The 21,748-nt window shown below is 43.2% G+C and overlaps 1 protein-coding gene across 6 annotated transcripts in view; it reads left to right on the forward strand.

Moving 5' to 3' along the window:
• meis2a (Meis homeobox 2a) overlaps positions 1-21,748 on the forward strand; it is an 84,658-nt gene that overhangs the window by 42,442 nt on the left and 20,468 nt on the right. For all 6 annotated transcript variants that reach the window (XM_020613986.1, XM_020613983.1, XM_020613981.1 and 3 more), the window contains one exon: positions 18,633-18,709. In XM_020613986.1, the coding sequence (XP_020469642.1) occupies positions 18,633-18,709 (77 nt within the window). The remainder of the gene's footprint in view (positions 1-18,632; positions 18,710-21,748) is intronic.

Consider the following 21,748-nt stretch of genomic DNA (forward strand, 5'->3'; position numbering starts at 1 on the left):
TTCTACAGAGGAACGTCAACCGCGACATGTCCTTGGTGCCAGCTTTGCAGCTGGCCATAACAGTAGTCAAAACATGAAGCAAATCAATGTGTGTGTGTTTGTTGATTAAGTGGTGTGTAGCTAAAAACATTCTCACGACCTCTAGTACATGTCGTGATTTAAACATAAGAACATATTATGGCTAAGGCTACAGTTATACACGTCATAATAATAATATTAAACACCCTGTCTGCTGACAGTCATCAACTCTTCTCTCTAGTTATCCTTGACCAGATGTACCCTGTAGAAACTCATAAGCAGGCCTAAGCATTTAACAGTCTAACTAGACATCCTATCTCCACTAAACATTTCTAATACACAAAGTATCTATCCAATTTCTATCTGACTAAAAATACCTAACACACCTATGAAAATAAATAAGGGACCTCAGGCGCAAACCAGGCTAGTTGAGTTTGCCCACGTGCATGTGTGAGCTACAGTGCCTTGCGAAAGTATTCGGCCCCCTTGAACTTTGCGACCTTTTGCCACATTTCAGGCTTCAAACATAAAGATATAAAACTGTAATTTTTTGTGAAGAATCAACAACAAGTGGGACACAATCATGAAGTGGAACGAAATTTATTGGATATTTCAAACTTTTTTAACAAATAAAAAACTGAAAAATTGGGCGTGCAAAATTATTCAGCCCCTTTACTTTCAGTGCAGCAAACTCTCTCCAGAAGTTCAGTGAGGATCTCTGAATGATCCAATGTTGACCTAAATGACTAATGATGATAAATAGAATCCACCTGTGTGTAATCAAGTCTCCGTATAAATGCACCTGCACTGTGATAGTCTCAGAGGTCCGTTTAAAGCGCAGAGAGCATCATGAAGAACAAGGAACACACCAGGCAGGTCCGAGATACTGTTGTGGAGAAGTTTAAAGCCGGATTTGGATACAAAAAGATTTCCCAAGCTTTAAACATCCCAAGGAGCACTGTGCAAGCGATAATATTGAAATGGAAGGAGTATCAGACCACTGCAAATCTACCAAGACCTGGCCGTCCCTCTAAACTTTCAGCTCATACAAGGAGAAGACTGATCAGAGATGCAGCCAAGAGGCCCATGATCACTCTGGATGAACTGCAGAGATCTACAGCTGAGGTGGGAGACTCTGTCCATAGGACAACAATCAGTCGTATACTGCACAAATCTGGCCTTTATGGAAGAATGGCAAGAAGAAAGCACTTTCTTAAAGATATCCATAAAAAGTGTTGTTTAAAGTTTGCCACAAGCCACCTGGGAGACGCACCAAACATGTGGAAGAAGGTGCTCTGGTCAGATGAAACCAAAATCGAACTTTTTGGCAACACTGCAAAACGTTATGTTTGGCGTAAAAGCAACACAGCTCATCACCCTGAACACACCATCCCCACTGTCAAACATGGTGGTGGCAGCATCGTGGTTTGGGCCTGCTTTTCTTCAGCAGGGACAGGGAAGGTGGTTAAAATTGATGGGAAGATGGATGGAGCCAAATACAGGACCATTCTGGAAGGAAACCTGATGGAGTCTGCAAAAGACCTGAGACTGGAACGGAGGTTTGTCTTCCAACAAGACAATGATCCAAAGCATAAAGCCAAATCTACAATGGAATGGTTCACAAATAAACATATCCAGGTGTTAGAATGGCCAAGTCAAAGTTCAGACCTGAATCCAATCGAGAATCTGTGGAAAACTGCTGTTCACAAACGCTCTCCATCCAATCTCACTGAGCTCGAGCTGTTTTGCAAGGAGGAATGGGCAAAAATTTCAGTCTCTCGATGTGCAAAACTGATAGAGACATACCCCAAGCGACTTACAGCTGTAATCGCAGCAAAAGGTGGCGCTACAAAGTATTAACTTAAGGGGGCTGAATAATTTTGCACGCCCAATTTTTCAGTTTTTTATTTGTTAAAAAAGTTTGAAATATCCAATAAATTTTGTTCCACTTCATGATTGTGTCCCACTTGTTGTTGATTCTTCACAAACAATTACACTTTTATATTTTTATGTTTGAAGCCTGAAATGTGGCAAAAGGTCGCAATGTTCAAGGGGGCCGAATACTTTCGCAAGGCACTGTAGTAGGAGGGAGGGAGGGATTGAGTGAAAGAGGGAGAGCAGGCAGTCAGATGAGTAAGAAGGTTGCTCTGTCAAACATCAAGCATCTCAGGTTTTGTGTTGGGCCACCCTTTGGCTTGGGTGTTTTGGGAAATGCTGTTAAGCTGCTAAGCCAGGTGTATTGGTCCCCTGGGCTTATTGAAAGGGAAGTGATATATCCTTTGGTCATTTGGAAAGTCATTGACCTCTGAGCAGTAGAATTGTGTTTTCAGATGAGAAAGGTTTATGTATGAATGATGGCATTTAAATCCAGTTTTTAATATAATACGTGGCTGTCTTTTATCATCCTAACACCAATGTGAGTATTGACTCATAAATTGTTTTTTAGCTGGATTGATAAAATGAAAACTGTTGCGTTCTTCTTGTGCGCCCAAAAGAAAATTCAAAGCAGAGCTCAACAGATGCCAACATGGCCATGTGAACCCTGTTAATACAGGCGTTAATCAGAGTGAGGGCACATCACACATTGTGAGGAGATGAGTGCATTGTGCTGCAAACATCATTAGATACACTAGTGACAGTGGCCCCCCCCCCCCAAACTCCCAAGCCAAACCCAACATAGCATTAGTCTCCATGACAACAGGGTGTCATCGTCAGGTCGAGTTCTCCTATGGGAGATGCTCTCTCCACCGCCCTTTATAGACGCACATAAAAGAGCCACCTAGGGTCATTCACAAGACATGGGCGCAGGCAAGGCCAAACCCTGGCAAAGGATGTTTGTCCCATATGATAAACAACTCTACAAGTCCATCCCTTAAAAAAGAGAAGTCATGTTGTTTGTGTAGACTAAACAGTCAGCCCTGTAGTATCCTCAGTTTTGTTTAAGCTTCTCTAGTCTTTCTAATCCATGTGTGTTGTTCCAGGACAAGCTGCATTTAACTAGGGGAGACACACATCTGCAAACAGTTCGAGATACCAAGCCCTTCCTCCTTTACAGTGAACTTCTGAAAGCCGATAATTCCATATTTCCAAGTGCCTACTTTATCTCTCCAGTATACACAGAGCAACACTTAAAAAAAAATGGCCATGCTTAGTTAACTAACTTTTAATTACATAGTTGATTTGTTTGGATTTGTGACATGTATTTGTGTTCGGACACAGCAAAAACAAACTTGTTAAAACTAGAAAGAAGTATGTTTGGTATGTGTTTCAGTGATCCACATTCAAAATGTGTTTGCTTTTCACCTCCTTAGGACTTTGGATGAAGACAGGGTGGAGACAAAGGAGAAGCTGGGAGGGGTTTTAGGGGTAAGAGCAAGGGTGAGGAGGGGGTAAAGAGGGGGATCCTAAGGGTCACAGAGGTGGAAGCCTGGTGGAGGCCCACACACTAATCTGTCATGTGCTCATTTGCCTTGGAGCCCAAAAGTCAGCTGTCTAGTCACCCGTAGCAACCCAGGTGACAGTTTGGTTCACTGCCACTGCCCAAATGTGTGACTGTCTATGGGAGATGCAGGAAAAAGAGTTATCACAATCTTTTAGGAACAATACCCACTGCTTTGTGTGTGTGTTTGCTAAACAGACATTAGTGACAATATAACAGGATAGTTTGGTGATTTTAAGCACAGGAGTTGTTGAAAGTCATTGAAAATGACTGTGGAGGAGATCCTTGGGGTGGGGGTGGGGTATGAGGATTGGTGCCTAGCTATTGTGTAGTCACTGTGTTCTAATGTTGGCTGCTCAGTGACCCTGGTAAACAGACACAAGCCATCGCAGTCTGCCATCTGTTCTTCCCCAGCCAGGCCACCACGGAGGGGCTACCACAGCATGGCAGACCTTATAGGGGAAAGACACTCAAACGTAAACACTACAGTGAAACGATACTCAAGAAATTCTTTATTTTACTCACAGACTTCACCTTTCTTGTCAGAACTCATTTACATACATGTCGGCAAGATGCTTTTTATGGAAGGAAAGAGCAGAACAGAATGAAAGTTTAGAAGGGCTATCCAGTGACTTCTCATTTTCACAGGCTGTATCGTTATAAGACAGGCTGCATCAAGTTTGCCATATCATTGCAGTGTTAGTGTGTCACAGTTCTGTGACTGACAAAAATCCCTTTTACAGTTATTTACAGTGTACTTTGGCATAGTTATTAGCCATTCCAGTGGTTTAGTGCTGCATTAGAATGTAATAAGACCTAGTTTGTTTCATGCTCCAACATCAGACCTTTACACTTTGACCCCCAATTCCAGAACTATCATAGTTCCACTGTAAAGCCAACAAACCCCATGTAGAATCCACTGACATATAAAGCATGACACATTAACCTTGCATACACTATGCAATGTGCATGCGCTTGTGAAAAGAGTGTGTTCACAGTTTTTTTTTACTCGATGCTAACAAAATAAGCATCATATTATTGTGCATAAGAGGATACAGGGATACCTGCATAACCCTGCCACATCTCCCTCTACCTCATGTTTCCCTCTTTTTCCCTTCCTCCCGGTTAATTTCTGTTCTTGCTGTTTGCATATTATTGCTAGTTGTTTAATGAAGTAGCAAAAATTAGTGCTTTTGCTAAGGGACTGTTTATAACACATTCCAACTACATGGAAGTGATTAAGCTGTGTGAAACACCATAGAGTTTGCCAAAGAAACAAAAGAGAGCAACCCTCAACATATTCTCTGAAGGGATAACAAAGGAGGAGTGTGTTGCCTGGCATTTGATGCAATGTGCATTTTTTTTAAATGAGGTTTTACAAGAATGGTGCCCTCATGGAAGACCAGGAGCACAGCGTGAATATGACTGGCTTCTGCAGAGGTGACTGCACACGCCCTGACCACAGCTGAATATAAACAAAGCTAGGCCTGTGGAGGGCAAATTTATAAGCTCACAACTCTGAACAGTGAAAGATTCTTCCAAGAACACACATGCAAAAACTGAGGAGACCTTTTTAAGGCACACTGAGAATAGGCCCCAGTATGGGAATCTTTCCCTGCCTTCTCTACTACTGCACAATCCACTGTACTGTAGTTATAACACTGGTCCAGTGGCTGAGCTGATTTATGTGACATAAATGACATCACATGTGTGATAGCATGGATGCCCCTGGTGGAAAACCAGGGTTATTAAGATGGGGGTAGCTGATTCTGTGCTGTTATCCCTTTTCTACACTTTTGGGGTTATCTTACTCATAACAAACTGTGTAAGAGGATTTTGGTTTCACATCTTAAAGCTAGTTTCCGTAAATTACCCCTTACCCTTCCAGGGGTACCGCCCTGCAGGCTAGCCTCATTCTCTCAAGCGGTTGTGGCAAGAGCTGCTAGAATAGAGGCTGCTCCAGGCTGGGGACCATGGAAGCCAATGAGATTCTGCTGCAGGCCTCCAAGCTGCCCTAGCGTTGCTTTGATATTCATCTCACACCAAGAGAAGAAAATGCAAAAGGGAAAAGGAGCAGCACAAGCATGGAACAGGCAAACCAGAATGAAGAAGGGAGGGAGGAAAGGAACGAGGAAAGGCTGAGGGACGAAGGTATTGAGTAGAAATCAAAAACAGACCATGTGTTTTACTGTTTGGTTTGTCATGGGACCCTGGCTGCACCAAATCCCACTCCTGCCATTTTGTGTGATTTTTCTCCCCTCCTTTCCTACTCTTCTGAAATGCATGCTTTTTTTTCCCTTTGCTTAGCACTCAGTCCAGGGGCAGGCAGTGGGATTCCTGCACAGTGGGGTCCTTATAACTGGGAGCCATGCCTCTTGTTCTCACCTCTTCCCCCCACTTCCTCACCTTTTCATTTTTCCCCATTGATATCCTCTCTCTTTCCTTCTCTGAACATATGGACCGGTTTTTAAGAGAGGGCCCAGTCCACATCAAAGACTAAGACTGAGTGGGTCAATTTGTTGTTCCTTTCCCCCCTCCACTAGCCTCAGTGGACCCTCCCTGCACCGCAGCCATTTACCCAGAATGCTCCACTGCTCAAGCAGTTCTGCCTAGCATATATATTGAGCCATGTGCTGTTAGGGGCTGTTCTCCACATAGAGCAGACCTAGTTTGCTTCAGACCTCTGAATATCACTGTAGCCACATCCCCCAAAGAGCATGTAAGGCTATACATATGAGCATGTGTGATAGACTGCAACCCCTGTATCAAAAATAGTTTAACCACATGTAGATAAGAAAAAGCAAATGGATGGAGGAAGAAGGGAACTACAGGGAAAAAAAATCAAATAAAAAATAAATATATAAATCCAAATCTAAGCAGAGCAGGCGTTGGCTCCAGATGTGAATCTCTCTGAATATTGATCGTGGGCAAAGCTAGTTTCCCATATCCCCAGGGCTGCAGCGACTGACACACAAAGCACCTCTCTAAAGCCCATAAACCAGCTTGTACAATTATTTAGATAAAGAGGGTGACAACAGCAGTGTATGCCTCCCAACCCAGAACCTTTTCCTCGTCTCTCATCCTCCTACTAAAACTCCTGCTCCTCCTTTACCTTTTTCAACATGAAGAAGAAATGAAAAAGGGGGGCAAATATGTAATTAACCCCACATTTCTGAATCCTCCTTAATGTTCATTACTGAAACCAGGGGCAATTACAAGTTCAAAGGGGTTTAGGGCACCCACAGCCCGCATAATCTGTCGCAAATTAAGCACCGCTCATTTGTCACAGCCCTTGTATGTATGTGACAACAGAAATACACATGCCTACGTCCTGTCAAAGTTGAGTCATAGACAGGCTGACACGCATCAATTTCCATATAGGAACAAGTCTCAGCTACCCCAAGGCACTGTGCTAGGTTGCCCAACCGCCTTATGTACATATTTTCACAAGACAACAGCAAACACCACTAACACATTCAGCATAGCTTGCTGTTCATTATACTGTAACCTACTTGCATTCATCTTCTTATAGGTGTCCTGTTTGAACTTACAATCCCCACCACCACCTGTCCTGTCCTGCTTTCATTCTACCACTTTTTTTTAACCACCATCTTCCTCCAGGCCTGTTTCTCCCCACCTGGCTGTGTCTATGCAACACGTGACAGTGTGTATTTCATGTCTGTCCCCGGAGGTGTATCACAGTTACCTCTGGGGCCAGGCCACAATGGCTAATCCTGTCTTCAGGTGGCTGTTTCGCACACTGAGAGGAGAGCTCGCCAAACCGGAGGTGAGCTCCTGTTACAGGACTCCCTGACCAAGGGTCACCTCAGACAGTGTCAGGATACACAAAAACACAGAAACATGCACACATCTCTTGGCAGAATGCTTGCACATGCATGCGTGCACACACATATCTACATACAGTCTGGTATAGACACACCAAAGGTTTCACACGCAGCCTAACAAACAATGTCACTCAAACACGCTGAGCCTGCTTATTTATCCCAGGTGGCTCAACCTTCATCTCTCCTGTCCCTTAGTCTTCTTTATCTGTCTACTGTACTACTCATCTTCTAGTCTTTCTCTGTTCCCTCTCTTTCCCAGATCAGTCAGACTCTTGTTCACATTAGGATTCCCTGATACAATCTCCATGTAGACTTGCTCCAGTGACCATGCGTTGCCTGTCCTGCCCGGCACCCTCATTGTTTAAGCTGCTCTCACACGGGGACAGAGTCAGGTCTCCAGTGAATTGAATGGAACCTTATCATGTGTGGCTCTGCCACAATGTAGTGGGAGAGAGAACTCATTTTTCAGTGGGGGAACGACATCCATCTCAGCAGCCAAACGCTGGCTGTTTCATTAAGTAGCCCATCCAGGCAGACAGATGTGTTCATCACACAGCCATGTTTGCCTATGCAAGAGCGTGTATTAACCCACAATCCTTTGGGGAAGATTAATAGTCTTCCAGCCCCTTTCCATTGATTATCTCCATGCCATTTTCCTCTCCTTTTCCTGGCTAGATATTAAAAACTAATGAAGCCTATTGAAAACGAGAACCACGAGGCTCTTCACGGATCATTTTAGGTTATTTGGACTCAAACAGAGAGGAATCTCTTTAAGGCACAGTTTGAGTCGAATTAAGAAAATAAATGTGGAGAGCAGTGTTGAAGAAACAGGAGAAGAAAACAGAAGACAGTGTGACTGTAAAAAGATGTGTGTTTAAGAAAAGACAACTCTACCCTGACACATGGAGCGGAGACGCGGCAGATGTTAGCAATTCCAGAGCATAGCAAAGCATTCCTAGTGCTGGAGCCATGTCCTAATTGCCATAATAGAGGTGGTAAGCGCTGACAGTAATGGAGACATGGGGACCATCCCCAGCAACTTGAATTGGAGGCTGCTTGGCAGATCCACTTCAAGTTTTGATGTATTTATTTTTATCAAGATACTCTTGTTGCCATTGTTCTGCAAACCTTTTTAACCTTGGTTTTTCTTACTGAAATGTTCTGTAGCAGGATAAACTTAGCCACTCTTGTCCTAATGTTAGAAGTAGGAAGATCAGAGAGATGGTGATGTGGGGATGATGGTGTGTGAGATAGGTGGGTCACAGAGACCTGGCAGCAAGTGAGCAAAGAGTTAAAAGCATCCATGTGATGGGCTCACCTCTGCAACAGGCCTGGTGAAAGGCGGCGGGGTGCTGTCGGGGAAAATGACTTCCTGAGACATTACCATCAATCACCAGACAGGTCAGGCCCCCCAATCCCGCCATCAGGATGGAAGAGAAGAGAGGGGGATGGGGATGGAGGATAAGACTAGAGGGGATGAGAGGAAGACAGGGTTAAGGCTTGTAGGGCAACAAACTATTAGCAATCTCTTTCTCTCACCATCTGACTGTTTTATGCCTTTCTCTCGCTCTGCCTATCTGTCTCTCTGTGTCTTTTTCTCTTTCTATTTTCCAGTCTTCTATATAACAGCTACACAGGCATTCAGGAATAGCCCCTGCTGGTCAGAGTCCTCTCCTCAGCTCAATTGCATCATTAATTATTCTGAACGCAGTGGGCTTGAAGCGAATCTAAAAGGAGGAAGAGAAAGAGAGAGGGAGCAGGAGTTAGATGGGGAGATGGGGGTGCAGCTGTAAAACACCCCCCGGTTGGTCTAGCGCTCACTCTCATTCTCACTCTGTCTCTCTCTTTTTCTGTAAATGAAGGATGGGATAGGGGAGGAGCTTGGGTTACCTCCTCCGAGCCAGGGAGCCATCATGGCTTGCTTTAGGCCCGAAGGTCAATGACCTTGTGTTGCACCCAGATCAAGAGAGGTAGAAGGAAACAGTGAAAGAGAGAGAGAGAGAAAACCACCAACAGCTACACAGCAAACCCACCAGACATTATGTGCCAGTGCTTGTTTGTGGCAGAGGTCAGTCAAAAGCCTCAAAATCTCCAAATCCTTCTTTTTCTGTCTTCCCCCAACAATACACTGTACGTGAGCAGTGGCCAAGTGACTGTGGATTAGCTTTCTGCAAAGCACAAGTAGGAGGAGGAGACACACACAGAGAGACACAGGGAAAAAGGCAAGTGGAGGCAGTCATAGCAAAATGGTCCATTAGATTTAAGGAGTAAAAGTTCATCAGCTTTATTAATGGGAAGGTATATAAATGAAGTATGAATTACCTGACTTTTATGGGGTGTCAAGAGAGAAACTGAAGTGTCTTATGATATAAGGTTTTAGTGAGCCGTTCTGAGTGCTCTGATGAGCAGGCTGCAGAGAGAAGGAGGTAAAAACATGAAGAGAGAGAGACTAAAGCGTGCTGGGTCCCCTGAGTCCAGCGGCTGGAGGGTTGCCTGATTGTTGCTAACATGCGTAGCTGATCGGGTTAGCTTGTAGACAGGGGCATTTGTAGCTTCCAGGCTCTTATTTTGCATGTCATTAGCTAGCACAGTAAAAATTGCCAGCACAAAAAAGTTCAGTCACATTTCTTATTTTGTCGCTCTGCTACAAAAGTTTTTCAAACACAAGCTACAGTCGAACATGCCTGCAGATGTTTGTGCACAAGCATGTTATAAACATGCATGCATGCACACATATGGTAAATGCAGGTACGCTTGCAAGGACAAGGACACACGCGCCAGTGCGGAGACAGACACACACACACACAAACACATGCTCCCCACCATCCTGTAATAAGCGGTAAGCTGAGCTAGCTGATGGTCATCCTCCCATGGGGCTGTTGGGTGGCTGCCAACTTCCTGCATGCTTTGTCAGTGGATAAAGCCCCTAACAAACGAGAGGGCTGTAGCTAGGCAGGCCAGCAAGGTCAAAGGTCACCTTGGCCCCCAGGCAGGATTGGGCCTAAGAGCACTACAAGGAGAAAAAGGGAGAGGTTGGAAGAATGCACTTAAAGATTGGCTGCAGTTAACTGGGCCTAAAAGTTTTAACCTTTCTCTTCTCTTCTCTTCCTTTGGAGGCATACTTCATAAAGTCATTTTAACACCCATCATATGTCGACTATCCTTTGAGGAACATAAAGAAAGTGAAAGATCCTGAGGGCATTTGTCAGTCCACACCGCCCCATGCAGCCATCCACTGCTGGATGTTGAGCAATGACAGGACATATCTCCTTGACTCATACACCCCTAGATGAAAGAAGAGCTCAAACGACATGCAGTACTGAAAGCTAAAAATGGTATTCAGTAAGAGAGAACAGACACAACAGGTAGGGATGTGGTGGTGACTGATCAGGGCTTGGCTGGCCCAGTTCCACAGAAGAACCTGTGATCTCAGATGAATGCACCTATGGTTACCATCAACTATGCTCCTCTGTCTCACTAACATGGGTATGATCTGAAGTGTCTGTCATGGGCCTAAGAGGTTCTCTTACTGGCAGAGGATTAGAGAAAATGGGAGATGGCGGAGGAGAGAAAATCTTTCTTTCTACCTCAGCTGTCCGTTCAGAGAGAGAGAAAATTTGACATGGTTGACTTGAGCACATTTAGCATCATTAGCAAACAGGAAGTGTCCCCTGCAGCTGTTTTCTGGCAGGAGAGGGGGTGTTCCTGGACACAGTGTAATGGACAAATGTTACGCACCATGTTTGCCTTTGATTTTTGACCTGAAAACAAAAATTGACATTACAAATGTCTTATGATATCCTCCAAATTGGCTTGACATTCCATAGTTGGCCCCGGGGGTTTCTTGTTTGTCCTCTGTAAGTGGTTCTGCTCTTGTTGTTGTGTCCTGAGGCCTGCTATTAGAACATACTGGCCTTTCTCTCAAGAATGCTGAGTCTTAAAGAGACAGAGGGAGAGACTAGAAAGAGAAAGGGAGAGAGCTAAAAGAGGTCCTGGTTGTGTATTTGAATACTTATGCTCATTAAGTTAATGCACAATGAAAGGGAGAACCATCAAGTGGAAACTCTCAGAAGCTTCTATTTGAAGAGCGAACAAACCCTCTTTTTCTCTCGCTCAGTCTGTCCACCTCTCCACAAATTAATCTGTTACTATTTCAATTGAAGATCAGCCCCTCTTTAGTTTGACTTAGGGAGTTAAACAAAGTTTAAAGGACACAACAGAGAAATAAGATAAACCTAAAGAGACTCTGTATGTTAATATTAAGTCCTTTTCCCAACAGACTTTACCAACAGCCTCTAGGTTGTAAGTGCTTTACTGTCTTGTCACTGGTCCCATGTGCTTTCCAAGCATTCATTTAAAGTGGCTTCTAAGCTTCAGTATGCCTAAATAATGTATCATAAATTAAACTTATTTGATGCAGAACATTGGGAATAATTTTAGTATATAGAAAGCCTAAGGAAAAACAAAGCATCATTTGTCATGAGGTAGTTATGATCATTTGTGTTGGCCAGTGAATACTGGCATTACATAAGTAGAAATTACTTTTCGCCTTTTGGAAATAATAAGAACTGAAAAAGGTATGAAACTTAATTTATTCACAAGGCTATTGCATGTGCTTTTAATGGGTTTATGACTGGCATCACAGACAAGTGGTGCTGATATTAGGTTGTCCCTGTGCATGTAAAGTGAGTGGATCTTCTGTTGACAGATTCACTAGACCTCTAATAATCTGTTCTGCAAAGGTGAGACACCTACTACCTCACACTCCCACCAAATAACCTCGCAAGAAGATAAGAATGAAGACTTGAAAATATAAACTTATAGAAATTTAATAGGAACAAAACCTGTTACAGGAGGAGGATCCTTTGGCTCAGCTGTAGTCATTGCTACAAGATGTTTTAAAGGATTTTTTTTTGCAAGCAAGTAGTGAGTGTGGCTGTGTATTGGCATCAAGCGAGCTGAAGAGCAGAGCAGAACAGAGCTGGGTGCCCCTGAGCAGGCAGTTACCACAACAAAGCCAACATACTGGTCTGAAAAACCAGGCCAAATTCCTGCCCTCTAGGACCTGGCTTAAAGCTTGAGCGGAAACTTTGAAAGTGAGGGACGAGATGAGAGGAGAAGAGAGGAGAAGAGAAGAGGTAGAATGAAGAGGATACGAGACCAGATGGGTTAGTGTGTAGTGAGACAGGGATAGCTGCTGGGGCCTATGGAGTACAGCAATAGAAGGATAGATCGACAGAAATGAGAGAGAAGGAGAGACGGAGAGGAGAGCAGGCCCCCACTGTAAGAACAGAGGGATCATATTCTTCCTCTTGAAAGCTTAGGGGTAGCTGACTGGTAGAAAACGAAGCCATGAACTAGATCTGATGATTAAATAGGCACATCTCTATGGCTGCAGGCCAGAAATGAGACCAGGTCCACAACACAGTACACACACAGCTTGTGTATATAGCTATTGGCAAACTCCAGTAGCTGTATGGGTTGAACCCAGTTGACCCTGGTTTGGGAGTCTTTTGTAGTTCTCTACATAGATAATGAGCTCACTGAGCAGATTTATTTTCTTTATTGGATGAAAGCGATATTTTATCATTTCATTATGCGTGATAGCATTTTGAAATGTTCCCCTTAAAACATCTCTCTTTTCGTTGGTCAATCCGCTGAGCCCATGGTGCACTGGGATTGTGTGGGAGTGATTGCTATTTAGCCTCATGGAGCTTGGTACAATCAGATGCATATATTGCACATATTCTCCAGGGCTCTTTCCTCATCCTTTCCCTCCATTCATTCCTCCCTCTTTCTGACTTCACTCGTCCGCTTTACTGTTATTGTAGCTTGGCAGGCAAGTAGGGCAGTTATGCCATAGAGCTTCTCTACAACCTTGCACCATCTCCAGTGAACGTAAATTAATGGTGTAGAGCAAACAGGCTGCTGGCTGGGGTCCAGGAGCTGGCTTCAGGAGCCCAGCCAGCGATTGTTGTGGGGGTTGTGGCAGCAACAGCGGTAGTAGTACTGATGCACTGCCAAGCAACCAGCCAGCCAGTCAGAGAGGCAGACAGACAGACTGGGGGACCTTTTGCTCTATAATAGATGCCGCTGGCCTTGCCAGTGCACCTTGCATTTGCAATCATGACTGTTTTACTGTCAGAGGGCAGTCTGCTGAGAGCCCTTACAGTTGCTGTGGAAGTTCTGGAGTCAGGAGTTGGAGAGACAGAAGTGTAATGGTATGCGGACTGTGTGTAGATATGGATGTACTTTCATTTGCTGTTATCAAAGGTTGGCATGTAGTGTGTGTGGTTTGCAGCTTGGCATCATGTGAGTTCTGTTTATAAGTTAGCTGTATCTGTGTGAGACAGAGAGAAAGGAGAGCAGCAGGGTTGAGTCACTGAGTCATGTGGCATTCTTGCCTGTTTTCAGACTGTTGTCAGGAAGCAGCAAAGTTCCTACTAAAATAAAACAAACACTCAAAACCCCTCTTCTCCCTCCCACCTCCACCCACCAAAGACACACACAAAGACAGGGAGTGTGACAGAAGGATGGAAAGAAAAAGAGAACAGTGGAGACAGAGACAAAGTTAAGCACAGAATTAAAAACTGGAAATGGACATACAGTATAGATAGTAATGGAAAAAGAACATTTCATATATAACTTTAGTTTACATACATTTCAAATGAACACTGAATCAGGCAGTTTACTCCTTAGTTAGGTATGACATTAGTTTATAATCAGTGAAATTAATCGATCAAAAACAATTAACTCGTCATTATTTACAAATAGTTTATACTGATACATTTTTTTTAAATTGTCAGTTTTCACCCTATTTGATATTAATGATGACAGAAGTAATTAACTGTATTCTTCGATTTAAATCACAAAATCTGTCAGAAAACTGCAGCTAAAAAGCCAGATACTGCTATGTACCTAGTAAACACTGGTAATGGGTTCAAAAACTCCAACTGGATTTATCTGTCATATCTGTTTGATCTCCCAGTAATGCCGATATGCATTCAGTCTCATTGTCATTTGTCAAAGGAGCCAATTGTAATATTATTAATGACGGCAACTTGATATTTAAAATGTGCCAATCTTACCCCAGCTCAGTGCGAAATCCATATTAAAATGTCATTCCTATATTTGATTGCATTTATTTCTGACAGTGAATATTATTATCACCCTCCAGTCACTTTGATTAGAAACAAATAAGATTCCAATCAGTGTGAGGAAGGCAGAAATAAAAGGAAATAGTGGGATATAATATTTCTATAAAACCAGACACAAACTCACAATAAAGACCATCAAATGTTGTCAACAATTAAAAAGCATTATTATAAAAATTATAATATTTTATGCATTACTCGTGTTTGTCTATTGACACTAAGTGCAACACTTATAATGAATAATCAAACATATATATTATATTGACACTAAGTGCAACACTTATAATGAATAATCAAACATATATATTATATGAAAGTATATATGCAGATTATTTAATAATCCTATCTAAGAGACAATCGATCTCCGGCTACATCACATCATCAATCATCATCAGCAGATCTTTCTGTTGCTATGGCGCTGGGGGTAAACAGGTTTGCAAGCCACTGCAACCTTGTGACCTGGATCTATAACTCATGTCACACACTGATGATGTCATTCATCAATGGGGCCCAGCAGCAGCTAAAGCACAGGGTTGCAGGTTCAGGATGTGGAGGGGAAGGGGCAGAGTTGGTAAAGTGGTGGGGGTTGAACAAAACAGCCGGGATAATGATCAGGCTGTGGGATTTAACGACAGCAACAATAAGGTGTCAGGACAGTATGAAACTGATATATAGCAAGCTGAATGAATAGAAAGGAGTCAGTGTGTGTGACGTGAAAGTGGTCCAGCAGTACATGTGGTTATTGTATATGGTGAAATGCCAAGATGTGTTCAGGGGAGTGTAAGGAACATACACAGCAGATGATAAAGCTACCTCAGCTATTTTGGGCAACCACAGTGGCCACCACATCCAGTGCTATCAGAGAGTAAGGAGCACATCACAGCTTGTAATTTAGCCAGCACATACACACACACAGAGCTCAATTTTTAATGACTGGCAGAATATGATCCACCTGTATATGTGCCTGTGTTTGTGTTTATATGTTAGTGTTGATGTTTGGCTATGCCTTTCCAGGTCAGATTGAAGGAATTGGACAACATGTGTGCAGCAGGATATTGCACGCTTGTGCCATTAACTGGCTTTAGCATAATTAACGGAGCTGTTTTCGATCAGAGATGCTGCCCAGACAACAAACTGAAGCTGCTCATTTCTGGCTCTAATTATTTATAGACTGGCTGTTTTATGTTTTTGCGGTCAATCTTCTTTTAGGATATTGGACTTGGTGTTTGTACCTGAACATATTGAGCGGATCCAAGGCTAGTGGGAAGATTATCAATACCATCTTTGATCTTGCTCTGTGTTTGTGTTTCATCCATTAAATAACCATGTCATACTGCCTCCTGAGGGTAGAGAAGGACATCTTTAGGAAGAAACACATTAGAACAGATTTAGTAGTCTGCCTTTATGTGTTTTGTGTAATATTTATTCACCCATTCATCTCACGTTTACTTTTTTATATAAGATTTACTTTGTGCTCATTTGGTAATTTATTAAGATATATATTTTTTATTGAGGCAATTAATGTTAAAAGGTTACTCAGAGGTCTAAATAGCCCCCCGATTTCATGGCTGCTGCAGCCTTGTAACCACCAGGTCTACCTTGCCAACTTACTTCTCATGTGCCTGTGCGTGTGTATCGCCACTGGCACCACACACCATTTTCTGTAGCTGAGATTTCAGAATGCCATGCTTTACGAAAAGTGTGGGTGACCCGCAGTCACAGCCATAAAAAGTGCATGTGTGTGTGTCAGGGAGGGGGTTCAGCAAGAAAGGTGAGAGAGAGGATCAATAAAGGTTATATACAGGCATACCCTGTGTATGCCTCTCTGTATGTCTGCTTGGCTGTGCATGTGTGCAACTGCATGTAAGTCTTGGAGATCTAATCTGACACAGTGTGGTAAGGAGTGGGGGAATGAGCGAGGGCTGTGAGCTAAACAAAACAGGAGTTTGTGTGTGTCTGTCTGTGTTGTGTTGGTCAAAGTAAATCTCCTTACTCAGGGGTTTTGCACGCGGGGGCTTTAACATCCCCACTCTCCTTGATGAGACATCTTTCTTGTTTGTTCAAACCATTCATTACGCAGTAGCTGCTGGACAAGCTACGCCGCTGGCCGGCGTATTTATCATCAGGCTAGAGCGTGTTCTGGCTGACAGTAGGCAATTGATGACCGGGTCTGGGCCTGAGCGGCTGTGGAAGCCTTAATACAATGTAAATGACCTACTCCCATTTCCAATCTAGGCTGCTCCTCTCCCTGCACCTCCATACCACATCATCTTTAGCTACATCTCTATGTGTGTGCAATTGTCTATATGTGTAGTGTGCACACATAAAAAAAAGAGTGACAGCGGGTTTGTGTATTGTTATATTTGCGAACATGTTTTGATCATGACCGAGGTCATAACTAATGAGAAAATGCCAAGAAAGCCTGGGAGTGCAGGGGAGGGAAAAAGAGGCATTATTGTTGTGGTCTAGAGTAGACATACAGAGCCAGACACACACATAGGGGTGCAGATATGTTCTTAGGATATTGTGCACGCACATACACACAGTAACTCAGAAATTTGCTAGCCAAGAAAATGTCAGCACCTGGAAATCAAAAAATGTATTTCTATGCAAACATTATCATCTTTCTTTTGTGGCAATGTGGCTATATTAGAAGGTACTATGTACACAAATACAAATTAGATTAATCCCTCTCTGAAGCCGGGCCTCATTATTTGTCCAATCTCAACCTTGTTTGTTATTAATTGGGCACATTCCTTAAACCATGTTTTAATCTGTCCTTTAATTAAAATAGACTACATTTAGACTGACAGTGCTACCTGTAAGGACCAATCGTCCTCTCTGCTCATATGAAACCTCACTTTGTTCAATGAGAAAATAGTTCTTAAGCAACTGTTATCATTTAAAGAAAAAAATTAATTCAGTTAACACAAACTAGATAGACATTATCAGTTCTTGCTTTCTCAATTAGTATGGAGGAATAAAGTAGCTGGCAACAGGGTATATGTTGTGTAGCTAAAGGTGTTTTCCTTTTAATGGACCTTGAAACCACCTGAAAAATAGGAGGATTTAGGTGGATTTAGGAATTTTTGTCTGTTGTGATTTGCAGATGTCATGTCAATGAATATTAGTATGTGCCTGTTTGCATTCGTTTGCACATGCTTGTGTGCATGTGTATGTGTAACTTGGGGTGTATGCATGCTCTACAGTGACTGAATGAAACACGTAGTATCTCATTTGTTTCGTTTGCGTGCGCCTCGACTCCTAATCTGGCCCTTAAAGACATCTGTCAGCAGCGATCACTGCTGTTTTGTCATGCTTCATCGCAGGCCCAGAGGGAGCGAAGCAGCCCAAGGTCTGCCATTTATATCAGACTATGTTCTCTAGATTGGACCTGACACAAATAGTATCACTGCAACCCTGGTCGCAGAATTACATTTCCAGGTAAAAATCCTGGTGAAGCTGTGGAGGAGATTTCACAGCATTCTGTTCATTTAGCATTAGTCTGTATTCAGCAGGTTTCTATGAAGGAGCCACTACTAGGATACATGTCATACATTCAAGGAACGATAAACGTATTCACTGCAAATCTGCACCCACTCATTTTGTTAACTGGTATTATAAAAGGATTCTCAGACACCACAGTATCTATGTTAGACCTGCTGGAATGTCTTGTCAGTGTGTGTGTATGTTTATGTTTTTGTTCCTGTGCATGATGCATATGTTCAGTGTGTATGCTACCATACTGTATATGTTGTTTGTGTATGGGCAGGGTGGGGATAGGAAAAGGGGGTTATCACAGTTGACAGTTTTGACAAACTTGTTTGGCCAGTTCTGACAGCACTGACTGGTGTGAGTGGGTGTGTGTGAGTGTCTGTGTGTGTGCATATGTGTACGTGTTGTGTGGGTGGATACATATATGCTGTGAATGGCTATACTGTGCAAAGGAGGGGCAGGATTGCGTGGAAGTCATGAGGTGCAGTCTTGGGTTACACAATATAACAAACACTGGGAGCATATTAGATATATACAATAATAGGCAACACCCAGGAACCCGACTTAGAGCATGTGTTCCCTTTCCAGTGCTTTATGAATGTTTACATGCCGGAAAATGTATATTAACCTGTAAGTCTGATGCTCATGTGTGTGTGTTTCTCTCTCTGTTTGCTCCTGCAGCATCCATACCCTTCTGAAGAGCAGAAGAAGCAGCTAGCCCAAGACACAGGTCTTACCATCTTACAAGTAAACAACTGGTGAGTCAAGATTTCTGCTTGCCCAATCTCCACCACCAGCACCGTTCTGCCTTTCATTTTCAAAAGCCTTCGCATCCTTCTCCCTACCAGCCAAGATGACTAATACACCTAAAGTGTGAAAACCGATTGTGTAAAGCCCTCCCCATGTAGACACATACAGGGATGCACGTGCAGAAATACACATAGACAACCTTTATAACATTATTATATTTAAGCTACCAGGATGTTCCGGTGTTATCGGCAAAGTGTTCTGCAGCTAAGCCAGTGGTCTTTGTGGTTTGATGCACATATATTCTGTGGGATATATTTAAGGGAGAAAGGCAGAGAACATAAGCTAATGCTACAGCCCCCCACTCCCACCACACCCCTTCATCCAAAACCATACCTAGCGCTGCCACTGGTGCCCCCACAAAAGGCAAAAACTGCTTTCCACCCCCTCCTCATTTTACACAAGCTATATGGTGGATTAAGGTTTTGGTGGCCTGGCCAGCAGGGCCTTTGTAGATGGCTTAGCACATAACTGGGGGTGGTGGATTAAATAAAATGATCACAGAAGCAATGAAATGATACAGGAATTACTTATCAAAATACTAGCCCAGGTTTTATCTGCAGCTTAATTTTGTTCAGTACATTCTCAGGGTGATGTTCAGATTAATTGAACTGACAGCTTCTTTTCAAAATTCCAGGAAGGTATTTGCACGGATTTCAGGTCTTACACAAACTTAATTATATGGAACCCTATTTTATCATTCTAATTCCATGTAGCGGGGGTTCTATTTACAAATGACAAGTCTGTGCCTTTTATTCACAGCTTTCCTTAATATATTTATCAAAGCGGGTTCATTTACAAAGTGCTCTATCTGTTGGGTACAGGCAGGCCGACATTAACGAAGCTTTTAGGTTTATCAGACTCGCAGCCTGACAAGCCACCCGAGGGTCAATTGATTTTTTGGTTTCGTGATTCATTTTTTTTCTCATTTTTCCAGGATCACAATGAGAAACATGCCTGGAGAATTAGCCTGGCTTGTCAGCCTTATCTATCAGCACCCCCACAACCCACATCCTCACCCCTCCATCGCGACACTCTCTCTCTTTCTCTCTGTATCTCTCACCCTTTTGCTTTATTTCCTTCTACCCAAGGGAAGTCAAGCTACTTAAATTGGCCACAGGAACTGCTGTTATCAGACTTTAATGCACCCTACAGTGTGGATAGCATTTCAATTACACCAGTAACCAAAGATTAGCCCCCGCTTGCCTGTTTCATGCCTCATGCTACCGTTCCAGGACGCCATGCACCTTACCTACAGGAGCAGAAAATTGAGTTGCCTTGCCTGTGTCATGGTGATTAATGCAGAAATAGTCTAACCTGGGAGAAAAGAGAACAACAGAAATAGACAGAGACATAGACAGAGATAGATATAGGAAGAGTCCCTGCCTTCTCAGAGCCTAGGAAATCCAAGCTTGGCACCGAAATGCCTCAGATCCATTTATAAAGAGGTCTGAACAAATCTCACGCCAAGTAGCATCCTCATGAAACCTGTTTCCACACACACATACATACATACATACAGGTGTATTAATGTTACACCTGCCGTGTTAACAAAAACACCTGGAATCAATTTTCACAAATAAAGTCATTAGAGAGGCTTAGAGGCTTACGTTGTCAGAGCACCTGGTCGGTGTTGTCATGTAATTGGCTATTTTGCAGAGAGAGAAAGATGAGAAAGAGACAGGATGATGAAGTTTTGTTTCCCCTGTAGTTCTGAGCTAGGTAGGACAGTAAGTTACAGCTAAATGTTTCTTTGTTTTGCTCTGTTTCTGGTTCCTGTGACTAGTGACACGATTCACCCAGGATATGACAAGACTCGGCCATATGAAAGTCCTGTTTAAAAGCTCTTCAAATTCCTGGCTGGCCCCTTGCATTGTTCTATAGTTCCCTTTGATGCATGGCCACTACCACATTACTGGCCAAAGAGAGGGAGCAGGAGATAGAGACAGAGGGAGGGAGAGACAGAAGCTGAGGATGGGTGGGTGGGGGCATCTTCGGTTTCCAGAGCTCTCCCTTGGGGAAAGGATGTGCTGAATCAGGGCTTTGTCCGCCGGCACAATCGTAGTCCAGCGAGGGCACAAGGGTGCTCTGTGTGATAGTCAATAGACAGTGCATCTCACTCTCCCCCCTTGCCCCATCACAACTCCCCAAACAACTCCCCCCAGCTGACACCTCCCTTTATATTTACCTGCATCTCACCTATACACACAGAAATCAAAACCTAAAGCAGACCATTTGCAGCTGGTTTGAAACCTTTTCTCTGTGCACCACAGGTTATACTCTAGTTCTATAGCAGGCAGCCTCGCCTGTTTGTAGCACACACCCCATTAGCTGTCAGATGTTAATATGGAACAAAGGAAAAGGTTAAAGTCCACAATCTCACTCCACTGGTGCTGAGCAGATGAGAAGGACTTGATTATGCTGTTAATTTTATCCTGCGTGCTCAAGTTTGTACTGTATGTATGTGTGCATTATGCTCAACATTATTAATGGATTGCTGTTCTCTCTCAATATGTGCAGAAAAGTTGCAGTATGTGTGTACAGTGTGTCAGGCCGGCATTAGTTGACCATTAGATAGTGTGTTTGTGCTCTGCTTATATTTGAAACAAGTGGCATCATGTTAACAGAATCAGGGAGTGGTTTGACTTGTGATTACATTTGTTTTAGATTGTGGGTAAAGGTGAGGGCCATGTCACTCATGGCATTCTGGGATAGTGAAGAAATGGCAGACTCAGGTGTCTCAGGTGTCGAAGCGTTTACAGTTTACAGTATCTGGCGGTATTTCTGCCTGCCTCAGCAGCTCCTGGTGTCCTGCTATCAGTCTGGGTTAAATGGGGCCTGACCGAATTCTTTCATGTCTCAGCGTCAGACCTAGCATGATGTACCCTCGCTCACCGCCATAAACACACACACCAACAACCCTGCTGTTATTTACCACTGCAGCAATATACACACACATACATACATGCAAGTAATCCCCCCCCCCCGCC

Source organism: Monopterus albus, unplaced genomic scaffold (assembly GCF_001952655.1).
Source record: "Monopterus albus unplaced genomic scaffold, M_albus_1.0 scaffold141.1, whole genome shotgun sequence".
Taxonomy (NCBI): Eukaryota; Metazoa; Chordata; class Actinopteri; order Synbranchiformes; family Synbranchidae; genus Monopterus; species Monopterus albus.